The sequence below is a fragment of the Magnolia sinica genome, chromosome 7 (genome assembly GCF_029962835.1).
Source record: "Magnolia sinica isolate HGM2019 chromosome 7, MsV1, whole genome shotgun sequence".
NCBI classification, from domain to species: Eukaryota; Viridiplantae; Streptophyta; class Magnoliopsida; order Magnoliales; family Magnoliaceae; genus Magnolia; species Magnolia sinica.
The window spans coordinates 1,472,252-1,486,564 of NC_080579.1; the positions used below are offsets into that span (position 1 = coordinate 1,472,252).

General features: G+C 38.2%; 1 protein-coding gene across 3 annotated transcripts in view; it reads right to left on the reverse strand.

Annotated features, from left to right (window-relative positions):
- Positions 1-4,486: 4,486 nt before the first annotated feature.
- The window catches only part of LOC131250787 (probable methyltransferase PMT7), a 29,064-nt gene continuing 19,237 nt past the window's right edge, over positions 4,487-14,313 (reverse strand). For all 3 annotated transcript variants that reach the window (XM_058251100.1, XM_058251097.1, XM_058251098.1), the window contains 2 exons: positions 6,349-6,508; positions 4,487-4,927 (listed from right to left, as the gene is read on the reverse strand). In XM_058251100.1, the coding sequence (XP_058107083.1) occupies positions 6,350-6,508 (159 nt within the window). In that variant the 3' untranslated portion in view covers positions 4,487-4,927; position 6,349. The remainder of the gene's footprint in view (positions 4,928-6,348; positions 6,509-14,313) is intronic.

Consider the following 14,313-nt stretch of genomic DNA (forward strand, 5'->3'; position numbering starts at 1 on the left):
TAAATTGCAAAGAGAAAAGACTTATCCGATTTAAACAAGCTTGAATCTCACCCTTTCTACACCCTTTGCAACCCTAGAACCCCTTCAAGAAACCCTTTAGAATAATTCATAAAGCCTTAGAATGTTTTAGAATGGCCATAGGAACTCTTATTTATAGTTTAGGAAACCATACTTATGCACCGACTTGGAATAGTCCAGAAACCACCTCAAATTTACGCAGTCCGGGTGCTGTTTGCGTAACTTTCGACGAGTCGAAATAGATTTTCGATAAGTCGAGGATCACAAAAATTCCAAATACATTGTTACTGGACTTCAAGCCAAACTTTCTTCGACCAGTCAAACTTTTTTCAGAACTTTTCAGATTTAAGACATCTGTTAACAACAATCCCCACCATGTCTTCAATCTTCAAACGTGTAACTTTTGACATCTTCTCTTATCTCTGTATCGCATCATAGCTTCAATCAATGCTCCTCGTGCACACTTCGTCCTTCTTTTATTTCATTGACAAGCCTAGAGAAGTTATACAGAACTTAAACTTCTCTATAGGAACGATGTTGGTGAGCATGCCTGTTGGATTTACGCTGGTGTAAATTTTTTTCAGTGTTACACCTCCTTCCTCAAGCACCTGTCGAATAAAATGGTGACGAATATTAATGTGTTTAATACAAAAGTGATAAATAGAATTTTTAACCAAATTGATAGCGATCTCATTATCACAATTAACTGGTACGGCCTCCTGTTGAAGTCTCAACTAATTTATCATGCCTCTTAACCAAACACCTTCTTTAAATGCTTCTGTCACTATCATATACTCAGCTTCGATTGTGGAAAGAGTCACCACAGACTGAAGCTTTGACATCTAACTGATTGTTCCACCCACTAGTACAAACGAGTATCCTAAAGTAGACTTTTTGGAATCTACACTGTCTGCATAGTCTAAATCCACATACCCTACCAACTTTGTCCATGTCTTCTCAAAAGTTAAGACGTAGTCTTTCGTACCTCGAACGTATCAAAGTAGCATTTTCATTACTTTTCAATGTTACTTACCGGGGTTTGACATGTATCTGCTCACAATACCAACTGCCTGTGAAATATCTAGTCTCGTACAGACCATGACATATATTAAACTGCTAACCACATTTGAATAAGGCACATAAGACATATCCTACTTTTTCTCATTTAATTTAAGACATTGTTATAAGAAAAGCTTGAAGTGAGCCGTATGGGGAACGCTCACCGGATTTGTTTGGTCCATCGCATACTTAATCAACACCTTTTTAAGGTATTCTGCCATTGATAACCAAAATCTGCTCCTTCTCCTGTCTTTATGAATATCTATGTCGAGAACCCTCTTTGCAGCTTTTAGATCTTTCATCCCGAATGTCCCTGATAACCGAGTCTTCTGTACGTTGATTTCAGACATATAATGACTGGTGATTAACATATCATCAACATACAATGCTAAGATGATGAATCTGTCATCACTCAGTATCTTGTAATAGACACAGTGATCGTATTCACTCCGAGTAAATTTCTGACTTAACATAAAAGAATCAAATTTTTTATATCACTGCCTAGGCAACTGTTTCAACCATACAACAACCTAATTAGCCTACAAAATTTTTTCTCTACCTCTTTAACTTCGTAGCCCTATAGTTGCTTCATGTAAATATGTTCTTCAAATTCCCCGTACAAGAATACAGTCTTGACATACATCTGTTCCAACTCGAGATCGTGTTGGGCAACTAGCGCCAACACGAATCTCATAGATATTTGTTTAACCACCGACGCGAATATCTCTGTGAAATCAATTCCTTCTCTCTGAGCATACTCCTCCGCTACCAGTTTTACTGTATATCTATCCTATTTTCTTTTAAATAACCACTTACATCCAATCACTTTTCGGCCCACTGGAAGCTCCACCAACTCCCATGTGTGGTCTTTGTGCAACGAGTCCATCTCATCATCTATAACCACCTTCCACTTTTCTACATTAGGCTCATCAAGAGCTTCCTGAATAGTAGACGGGTCCCCCTCATTTTTAATAAGGGCATATGCAATATTAGAGTCGTCTCTATATCTTGCCGGTAACCTACGATCATGTGGTGGGTTTCTTCTCACAGGTGGCTGCTCCACCTGATCATGTACCTCTGTCTGCATGTATGTCTCTTCCTGAGTATCATCTGTGTCAATCTGGACGTCTACGATCAACCTTTCTGGTTCTTCTTGCTCATTTTGATCATTCTTGCGGAATAGAGAGCTTTCATCGAATCTTATGTCACGGCCAGTGATGACCTTGTCAAATAACCTGTACCCTTTCACACCAACACCATAGCCAACAAAAATATACTTTTTGGCTCTATGGTCTAACTTATCTCTCTCAACTAATGGTAAATGAGAGTAAGCCTCACAACCAAATATGTGCAATTTTGAGTAATCTAACTTATGACTACTCCATACTTCCTCTAAGATTTACAAGTTTCATGTATTATAATAAGGTTGAGATCCATATGATTCAATAAGGGATCCATTGGTCTCTTAGAGACACTCTTATAACTAAATTTGATAGATAATATCATTTACCAAGTGATTTTACACTGATATTGGTACCATAAGGGTTTCAAATAATATGAGTGTTCTATTATTGATATTTTATTTTACACATTGAAATATTTATCATATGTGATGATAATTCCAATTGTTGAGATCTTGTGATATATCACTTGATTTGCATGGAATTTGGGTTGAGACCTGATGGTCATGTTCAATGAAGGGATAAAGTTAATTTGGATACATGATGAGTCAAGATTCACAGACTTTAGATATGGTGGGGTATAAATGAACGTATGTAAGGGAGTTCATACCGATATCTCTCGATAAACATTAATTCATCTTTATAACTAAGATCCTATTATAGAGGGAGAAAAAACCTAGAAGAGGGCATAGTGCCCAAATCCATTAGGGGCATCACCACTCTTGGGGGGGGGGGGGGGGGGTTTGGGGGGGAGTTTTATCCCTTTCCTCATTTGGAATGATTATGGGAGAGAACCTTATGCTTCGAAGGACTTGCATCAACAATCAAACAAAATTCAATGACAGCTAAGAGCTATGGTCAGAAGGAGGACTTGCATCAACAATCAAACAAAATTCAATGACAGCTAAGAGCTATGGTCAGAAGGAGTCCTTTAGCAACACTAATTTGTGCGTATTTGAGTTCATTTGGAATTCAGAAGTCTTTTGGTATGTTTTTTAATCTCGCTATTTTACTGTGATTCAAGTGTAGTTGGAGTGAAATGCCTTTTTTTGGCTCCTTTTTAAAGCAAGAGATTCATACATATAACAAGGGCGTTGCTATGCTATTAATCCAATATACATGTGGCAAGCTAACGATATCTCAAAATAATTTAATTATCGGCTGCATCACTAAAATCACATCACTAGAACGATGTGAATGGTCCAAACATTGGCCATGTAGTTCAACGGTTAAAAAATGTTGTTGAGTCGCTCTGTTTTTTTTCCTCTTTTTTTTTTATTCCATTCCAACCTCAACTAAATATAGCAGGAAACTATTTCGGGCGGCCCACCAAAAAAGGAGAGGGGAACCACCTATCATAAAGCTTTACACTAATCCCATAATCCTATCAGCCCTCCCTAATGCAACCAAGCCCTGCTTTCTCAAGGACTAAAATCCCCCGAATGGCCTAAGGGAATTCCAAAACCCACAAGATGAGGCGATTATCCTGGGCAGCACTCCCGATTCCTGGCTCAACTTAGAACCAGACATGCCATTCCCAGCCATCATGTAAAAGAAAAAAGACATGCCATTCCCAGCCACCATGTAAAAGAAAAAAATCATGGTTATCTGAATGGCTGTACTTTGGGCCTGGGATTGAGTTTCAAGCCCAGTTAGCAATTGCCGAGCCCAGGCCCAACATGATTAAAGAACAACTATCACCAACTTGAAAGAAAAATCAAACAGATCTAACATGATTATTGATTGATTATAGATTGCGATTAAGAAGAAGAAAGAACCACTTTAGCGAGGCGAGTCTTACATGGACATGCGGCCCGTAACCAAAGTGGAGTTGGGCTTAATTCATATTTGACAAGTTCGCATAGATCCCGTGGCAAATGGAGCCCTGGAGATTTTAATTACTTAGCGCCAGAAATACACAAGGCTTGCGTTTTCTTCAATAACCGCAATTTCCAGGAAGTTCTAGATTTGGGTTCTTCTAGTTTTAACTACCATTTCTTTTTTTCATTTGTAAATTCATATTTGGGTTTGAGAAAAGAGCTGTTCATGGTGTGTTTGTTGCACCAAATATCATGATATTTTGCACCAAGTTAGACTGACTAATTATGAAATATCATGATTTTTGGTTCATCCAAATACACTGTTAGATATCATGGCAAAGTATATAATTTTAGCATTGAAAATTAGGCTGCTTTCCTGACCTAACCAACCTCTCCTCAACAACACCCTCGAGTGAAACTTTGACACTAACACACAAGGTGATGGTTAAGGGTGCATTTGGTTGCACCAAATATCATGAAATTTCTTGATTTATCAGTTTAATCTGGGGCAAAATATCATTAAATTTCAAGATATTTAGTGCAGCCAAACGCACCCTCCAACACTGACATACATGGAATTAAACCATTTAAATTATGGGCTCAAATTGTCAAAGGCAACATCCTACAGCCCAAAATATCCTTGTCCAATCTCCTCTGCAGTAAGGTGCCACATCCATTTGTAGGAGCGATTTTCCAATCTTCTAGGGCTCCACATCCATTTGTAGGAGCGATTTTCTGATTTTCCGGGGCTCCGTTCATATCACTTGAATGTAAGGAATCTAACAAAACCTACATTGGATGGTTAGCCCATCTAAATCCTTGCTCAAACAAGTCTACCCTCGAAGAACTCTGCAAAAGAACATACAAATGCTTACTGTTAAATAACAAGGGATGTCATTCGACACTGGCAGAGTATGATGCTTGACAAGCAGGCTCTCAGAAATTGTACACTAACTCAAATTAAACTAACCAAATTAATTGCAATAGAACCTACTGTGGCTAAGGACACAGCCCCAAAATCAAATTGGTTATCCTAACCTCTGATTTGTGGACGCTTGTTTGTCGAAATAGGACCATTGAATATCTTTCATTTTTAACTGTCCAATAAATGTCCACCAATCATAGTCAGATAATGAAATAAGCATAATTTTTTGTTAATGATACATTTAAGCTGGGACCCATAATTTGGACAGTTTAAAGTACTTGTACACCATATCCATCATGCTGCCAAAGTTTTTCTCCAATAACAATGCAACTCTTTTTCTTTTTTAAAGAGTATAGGAAATCTTTATTAAGAAACAAGAAAACTACCAACTGCAGTTTGAATTTTTCTTCTATTTGTGCTTTTCTTTTCTTTTCCTTTTAATTTTTAAGAAGATATTTTGAAACAATTATACCCCAGGTTGAAGATTCGATTCACAGTAGAAACTGCAACCTGGCACTTTGATGCAATATCCAGGCCACTCATTCACATTGATTTTTTATTTTTATTTTTTTCTAAGCTTCTATTTTACTCATATGCATATGAAGAAACATGAATTTTGGGCCAGGCCATGTTTCCTGGTGCGCCCACCTGATGACTGGCCATCAATCATGTGTACCATGTTGGCAACTGTGGAGCGAATCGCCTCTCCTCGTGTAAATGCACCTTGTGCTTTTTATGGCCAAGTATCAGATACCTTTTTTTTTCACAGGGAATGTCTCATACGAGGAAAAATATAAGAACTTTGCTAACAAGACTTCCCCCTTCCACACCACTGCATGATGATCCGGACAGTTCGTCTAGGTACCCCACATGAAAAATAAATAAAAAATCTCAATCATCATAGATCCACACCATCCAAGTGAAGGTGAGTAAAAACCACAGTTTAGACCTTGCGATCCCTTCTGACTAAGATTCTTAACACATCAACCCTCTCATGTTACCTTCAATACAAATGGTCAGGATAATCACGTGGCAGGGTGTGGGAGGTGGCCAGAGCAGATTGCACTAGTCTCCTTAGAAATTCTTATAAATCGTTCCTTGTTGAACACACTAAAAAATTAGTCGTGAAACACATGTGATGCCCATTGCAGCAGATGGAATGATGCAGATTTATAAATATAGTGACCTCAAACTCCTTTCGTCAAGGCCAGAGAACAAGTGTTAAAGAATGGAAGCCTGAGCTAAAAGGAGCTATATTCAAGATACTGGCTTTGGTGTAAACATGAGCACGGAAATTTCGGGATGGAAAGGAATTTGCATCGACTACAAATACAATTCAGTGTACCTCAGACGATAGCCCAAAACTTCTTTTGGCAAATTAGCACATGCTCCATCTTCTTTTCCTCATTTTCCAAAATATAAGACTTGACATCCCAAAGGAACTTAGGTGCGATATCTACGATTCTTGCGACGATAGGTTCCACGTCTCTAATGATAACAAAACCCTGAAAAATAATTGTAATTCTCCATGAGACACAATACATGAGTTGATGCATGTTATCCTCAAATACATGAGACAGTATCAAAAACACCAGATGACGGTGAAAGATGAGCATAAGCGCTAGTACTAAGAAATGTTCTTTAGGAAATAATGACAAGGGCATCGATCCTCCTCTCCTTGTGTGCACCAACGTGGCATTTTTGTTCGTCCCGGACTGTTCATCAGCTGTGAACCACCATATGCGCCATGCCCGAAAATCAACCAGGTCCAATAATCAAGTAGGCTACACGTGTGTCAAAAAATTGGATGGTTTGGCAGGACTAAGTAATGGGCCATATTTGATGTGCATGTGTGGCTGAATAGATTACCAATCCTGCAAATTTTGGGCCACGGCACCTTTATACAATGGGTCTCACTTGATGAGACCACCTAGATTTCAAGATGCATGCCATGTCAAATGACAGTAGAATTGGTGATTCTACTCTGGCGAGTAGCATTAGCAGGTGTCCAAGTCAGAAACAATGAGAGTTTCCTGCAGATGATAGCTGTGAGGTCCTAATAATCAGCACGAGGATGAGTGATAGGATTCTAAATGCATCAGCCAAAGTCCCAAGAAGTCCATTGAATCAGTAACATGGATTCAAAGTCACGTGAACGATGAGGTTCCCAAACCACGAAGCCAGTGATTTGTTCGCTTTTCAGCTTTAACACTGATGTGGATACCCACATTACATGCAAAAGAATAATGAATGCATGGATTTTAGGAGGGTGGTCATGATTCGGGGAGGGGGGGCATCTCTTACTTGTATATGTCCTCAAATCCAAACCATCAAAATAGTGGTATATCTGGCAGCTGGCACCCAATCTTTCCCGCACAAATTACCCATTTTGCATGTAGATTTGTATTAGAACAAGTATTCAGCAATTGCTTATGAACAAGTATTCAGCAATTACTACAAGTTTCGTTGGCCAGGAATACGGAAACAATATCAATATCACCGACAATATCGCCAATAACCACAAAATGTGGGGAAACATGAGGAAAACAGTGGAAATTTTCAGTGAAACTTTAGGAGATGCTAAAATACATATATTTGCATATTTATGAATAAAAAATTTGCAAAAAAAATGCATACATAATAAGTTTCCATTTAATGGGGCGGCTTAAAAGCATGTATTGGTGTAAGAAATCAGTCCACACATCACATCAATCCCATCTTTCCAACCATCCAAACATCCATCAATTTTTTAGAATATCAACAACACGATATTTCACCAAGAAATCGTCGACAATTAAAAAGGAGCCGAAAGTATGTGGTCTCAATATCGCGCATGTTGCGGTAATGATAATATTGTCGACAATTTAATCACTACATACAACCATGTGCCCATTAAAAAAAATGAAAATTTATTATTATTATTTTTTTTAATAAACAGATTTTTGGCAATATCAATACATTGGTGATATTATCAAAATATCACCAATACACTGGTGATACAAGCGACACCCGTAATTTACACAGTTGAAAATATTGACAATATATTGGCGTTACAAGTGACACTTGCAATTTACATAGTCGAAAATAGTGATGATGCATTGAGATACTTAGCGATACATTGCCGATACTTGAAATTTCTGATACTACCAGTGTTATCGACATTGCTACTAGTGTTACCAGTATCACTGAGATGGAGAAGAGATAATATCGGGGATATTTTGATAATATCAGGGATACTCCAAACAATGGTCACATCTAGCCTATGTTACATGCTACATAGTGTATGTTACATGCTATGTAGTTTATAATACATGCTATGTAGTTTACAATACGAGTTACTTTCCACTAAACATTAAAATTAATTAATATTTTCAATGATTTGTTACATTTTTCTTCTTTTTATATACATATATGAGATACGAGAAATTTTATTAAACCACGAAAAAAAAAAAAAAACATGGAAAAACAACAACAGCGGACCTGGCTACAATCCAATAAAATCAAGATTACATCCCTTCAGCTTTGTAGAAGTAGAAGCCCATTCCACAACAAGCAAGCCCTTTGGGAAGTTCCCTCCACCGTCTTACTCTTGTTGCTAAAACATCTAGCATTTCTATCTTTCCACAGCCCACCAAATTGCGAGTAAAGACATTCTCTGTAACATCTTCTTGGCCTTTCCCAATGTTGTCAAATCGCATATGTAATCACATGTGAACAACATATGTTGTTCGCATATGCGATTGCATAATCGCATATGCCATCACATATTTTAAGAATAAAAATTGAAAAATCAAAATTTTGAAAAAAAAAAAAAAAAAATTGAAAAAAAAAATCTAAAAAATTAGGAAAAACTTGCCTAATTAGTACACATGATTGGATTGGGTTATTTTACTTATTTCATTGTAGTTTGAGTGTTTCAGTAAGTTATATATACTTATATTATATTTACATAAATTTTAACAAAACAATCAGCAAACTACATTAAGAGAATTAATTATTAAAAACATCGAACATAGAAATTTTATTGATAAATGGATAACTTGAAACTACTCATAAGTTACAACTTACAACTTAATTTACAAAAAACAAGCACAACTTACAAAATATAAAAAATAAACATACTTGAAATAGTTGTAAATAGATTAGAGTAAGAGAGAGAGGTGTAAGAGAAAACGAGTGAGAGATTTAGAGCTTTGGAGTAAAGAATAGTGAAAATGGAGGGGATGTGAGTGCCCTATTTATAGACAAAAGTGCACCAAACTGGAAAAAAAAAAGAAGAAGAAGAAGAAGAAGAAGAAGAAGAAGAAGAAGAAGAAAAAGAAGAAGAAGAGAAAAGAAAAAAAGAGAGACTATTGGGAAATATGCAATCATATATGCAGTATGCGATCGCATACTCGCATATGTGATTGCATGTTGGTCGCATATTAAAGTATGCCATGGCATACTTGCTAGATCGCATATGCCGTTATGGTATATGCAATTTGATCCACGGTATGTGCATATGCGATCGCATTTGACAACAATGGCCTTTCCTAAGCCCACTCCATGCCAAGCTAGTAAGAGATCACCCACCGACATCAGGAAAGACCAAGAAATTTTAAAACGAGCAAAGAAGTCTACCCAAATTGATCCGATAAAGGAGCAATGAACAAAAAGATGATCACCCGACTCTTCATCATTCATGCAGCAAAGGAAAACGCTTGGGATAATCATGGCTCTTTTCCAGAGGTTGTCAACAGTTAGGACCTTTCTTCCAAATGGCCACCCAAATGCGGCTATCTTCGGAGGGACATCATAGTGCCATACATGCTTCATGGAACTCACCTCCTCAATTCTCCCATCTTCACATAACCTTAAATAAAATGATCAGACCAAGAAAGATCTTGATTTGTCTAACCTCCATACCATGTTATCCAATGTTTTAAATAGCGGTAGCGTGATGCGTAGCGCTCAGCCCTCTATAGCGTGTAGCGTAAATACGTAGCGTGTAGCGTAAGCTACACGATACTTCTATTTTTTAATTTAAAAATACGATAAATATAATAAATAGTGAAAAAAAAAGGAAAAATATATATATATAAATGCCTAAAAGATGATTCATTTTATCAATTATAAACATGTTCAAAAAAGTTATTAGTTATCATTTATCAAAAGCCAATCCACATATATAAGCCAAATCAAATAATTATCACATCAACAACTTTCTAAGCAAACCACTTTAATTAATAATGTCTAATTGAAACCACAAGTCACAATTATGAAAAGAAATAAAAATCCCATAGGTTAAAAGTATCAACTACAATACAAGTATCACATTCCTCAGCATTAGAAACAAAGAAAACGTGAAAAAAAAAAAAAAAAAAAAAAACTAAAATAGTAAAAAAAATACATTGTAGCTTACGCTACGGTCGCTACGCACTACGTAGCTGTAGCGTAAGCTACGACCCCTGTAGCGTTTACGCTATTTGGGACGCTACGTAGTGCTACAACCACGCTACGCTATGTAGCGTACATTACCGCTACGCTACGGACACTATTTGAAACACTGATGTTATCCAAGGATTTGAGCCTCAGGATGAATACGATATAAGGGGGCCATAAATTCTTCAACTTCCTCATCGTGAAGAAACCATCTACAAGGGGGCTCCCAAACCATCTCATTCCCATTAAAAGAGGAGGGAAATCCACTTTCAAAGGCGAGGATCCCACCCAAACATCCTTCCAAAACTGAATTCTCTCACCATTCCCAAGGGAGAACCCGACACCTTCCAAAAACTTCAATTTCACTAAGGTCACCCCTTTCTACAAGGCCGATGCTTTGTATTTAGAAGAATCCCTAGTCCACCACCCTTCCTCCGAGCACCATATTTGCATTTTATGACTTCCTTCCAAGCACCTCATCTTTATTCCCAAACCTCCATAGCCATTTTCCACGCAACACCATATTTAAGGTCTTTGATACCTGCATCTCCTTCATATGACTTGCAAACTTCTTTCCACCCCATTAAATGAAATTTCTTTTTATCTTCCACTCTTTGCTGCAAAAAGTCGTGCCTTAATTTATCAAGTCTTGAGAGCACCGACGCCGGACATTTGAATAGTGACATGAAGTATAAAGGAAGATTCGATAGAGCCACTTTAATGAGCATGATGCATCCACCAAGCGAAAGATACCGAGACTTCCATCTAGTAAGCATCCTTTCAAACCTCTCTACCACCTTATCCAAAGGTGTTTGTCTGTTTGCCAATACAAAGAGGAAGACCCACAAAAGTAGCCAAGAGGGATCCAATTGCACACCCAAAAATATAAGCCAACTGCCTAACTTCTTCTTCCTCCATGTGAACACCATGCAATTTTCTTTCAATGAGGTTGATCTTTAGACCCAAGACCACCTCAAAATAACCGATGATTGTTCTCAAATTATCCACCATGGATGGATCAAAAAAGGAGGGTGTCATACCACGAACTGGAGATAAGAGATCATAGAAGGCATACCCTCCGCCTTGAAACCGCTAAAGAGACCTTCTTCTTGCTCTTTAGAGAGCATCCTTGCTAATGCCTCGACCACAATAACGAAAAGAAAAGGGGATAATCAATCACCTTGCCGAAGGCCCCTTAAGCTTTTAAAAAAGCCTTTAGGGGATCTGTTAAGCAAAATCGAATAACACACAGAACCCACACAATCACCTGTCTATTTTCTCCACTTTTCCCCACACTCAAACCGCTGCAACATATAATCCAGAAAGCCCCAATCGACATGATTATAAGCCTTCTCTAAATCCAACTTACAAACAATACCTTTAGAGTGCCCTCTATCTTTTTTTTTCTTTTTTCTGGTTAGCTTGTTAGTACACCCCACTGTCAGTTGACACTATCAAGGCATCCGTGCACTATTAAAGCACTTTCTAGGATTTGCCAACCTAACGCAAAGGCACTTTAGTTATGTGATATGATACTCCCTATCACACCACACAATTGGTTTGCCAAAAGCTTAGACAGAATCTTATAAGGCCCACCGACAAGGCTAATTGGTCTAAGGTCTTACAACCAATGTCCAATCTAGGCATGATCCAATCCTCCCCTATCAACAAATCTTTGTAAAAATGAACGATCTCCTCAGCAAGCTGATGTTTGTCTTCAATCCAATTCTCATTCACGACTAAGTTATCGATTTTGTTGACTCTAGCACACACACTGGCTATGCTATGAAAGAACCTAGTATTCTTGTCACCTTAATCCACACACTTCACAAACATCGTCTCCATTTAATTTCATCTTCCAAAACCATACCCAAATGGTCTTGGTAAGCTTAATTCTCTTGGCTTTTTCTTTAAGAGAAAGCTCACCTTCTTCTGCCTTATAATCAATAGACTGCAAATCTGATAAAATACAAGTCGTATCGATCTCCCTTTTGTTGAGTTCCTCCTTTTGCCATATTTTTAATTTTATCTTTAAGCAACTTGAGTTTTCCGGATTTTCTCCAATTGGTCACTGGACTATCAGGGTGTTTTTTGAATGACATTGAAGGTAAGGTTCGATGCCATCGAAGGCCGTTCAATGACATCGAAGGTAAGGTTCGATGCCATCAAACATAGCTCGATGCAATCGAGGATTTCTGGAAAATCATGTCTTGTCTCTGGACAGTTGAGGTGTTATTTCGATGCCATTGATGTGGCTTCAATGCCATCGAAGGATTAGTTTCGATGACATCAAAGACTGTTTGATGCCATCAACAGTTTCCACGCGATTTTACACAAAGTTGCGATTTTACGGGATTTGTTTCCGATTTTGCTTGGGATCCTTATATAGGCTATATATATGGGTGTAAGCGAGATTGGGAGGAAGTTATTGGGTTTCTAATTCGTCCGAGGGTTTCAAAGGGTGTAGTAAGGGTGAGATTCAAGGTTGTTCGAATCAGGTAAGCACTTTCTCTTTGTAATTTTTGTTTTCATAGTGATCATTTGTCGCTTTGTGCCATGATTTTTTCCCGCAAGGGTTTTTCCATGTTAAATCGATGTCTTATCTTTGTGTTTGCTTGGCGCAATTGGATTACTCTCCTAGATTCATCTCCATGTGCTTCTGTAGCCCCCAACAAGTGGTATCAAAGCAAACGTTGGGACACAGGCTGGAATCTGCAAGGAGAAGTATCAATGGCTGGAAATCCGAAGTATGACATTGAGAAGTACTTAGGTAAAAACAATTTTGAGTTATGGAAGATTAAGATGATTAGTCTATTGACTCAGCAAGGGCTTGATGAGGCTCTTGAAGAGCGACGTGCGTCTATGGATGATGATGAATGGAGGATACTAGATAAGAAAGCTAAATCCTTAATCCGATTGTGTCCAACGGATGAGGTTCTCTACAAAGTCATGAGGGAGAAAACCGCAGCTGAGTTATGGGCGAAATTAGAGGACGTTTATACTAAATGGTCCTTGGAAAATCACCTACACTTAAAATTGCAGTTGTTCAACTTCAGGATGGTAGAAGGTGGAGATGTAGAGGCCCATATTAGTAATTTTAACAAGTTGATTTGCAAGTTGCTAGATATGGAGGAAATAGTCAAAGATGAAGATCAGTCATGTACTTTGCTAAATTCTTTACCGGCATCGTATGAGTCTTTCAGGGATTCTTTGTACACCAGTAATTCGTCCGTAAGTGTGGGCACCGTTATCTCAGCCCTTTAGGGAAAGGCCATAAGAAAGAATAACAGTACCATAGGGGCCTCTACTGATGCGTTGTTTCCGAGGGACAGGAATACTGAGCGAGATAGGATCTTCTCGATTGAGATCTAAATCCATGGGCAAGATTGAGATCTAAATCCATGGGCAAGGGCAAAGGTAAGTTAAAGTACTGGAACTGTGGGATCGCTAGACAAATGAAGAAGGATTGTACAAATCCTAAGTCGAAGAAAAAAAAACTCAGAGGCTTCTTCAAGGGAGGCCAACACTGCCATGTCTAATGAAGAGACGAGCGGAGGTGATATGTTGTCAGTGTCTATGATCGGACACTTATACAATGATTGTAGAGACGAGTGGATCCTTGACACGGGAGCTTCATATCACATGACTCCTCATCGGAGTTAGTTCGCCAGTTACAGGGAGTGCGATAGTGGACAGGTGTTTATGGGAAATGATAATGCCTGTAACGTTGTGGTTGTTGGTACGGTGCATATCAAGATGTCTAATGGGATGGAGTGTACCTTGACTGAGGTCAGGCACGTTTCTGACATGAAGAAGATTTTGATTTCTCTCGGTGCACTCGAAGTAATAGGGTACAAGTTCACCGGTTTCAATGGTGTCCTTAAAGTTT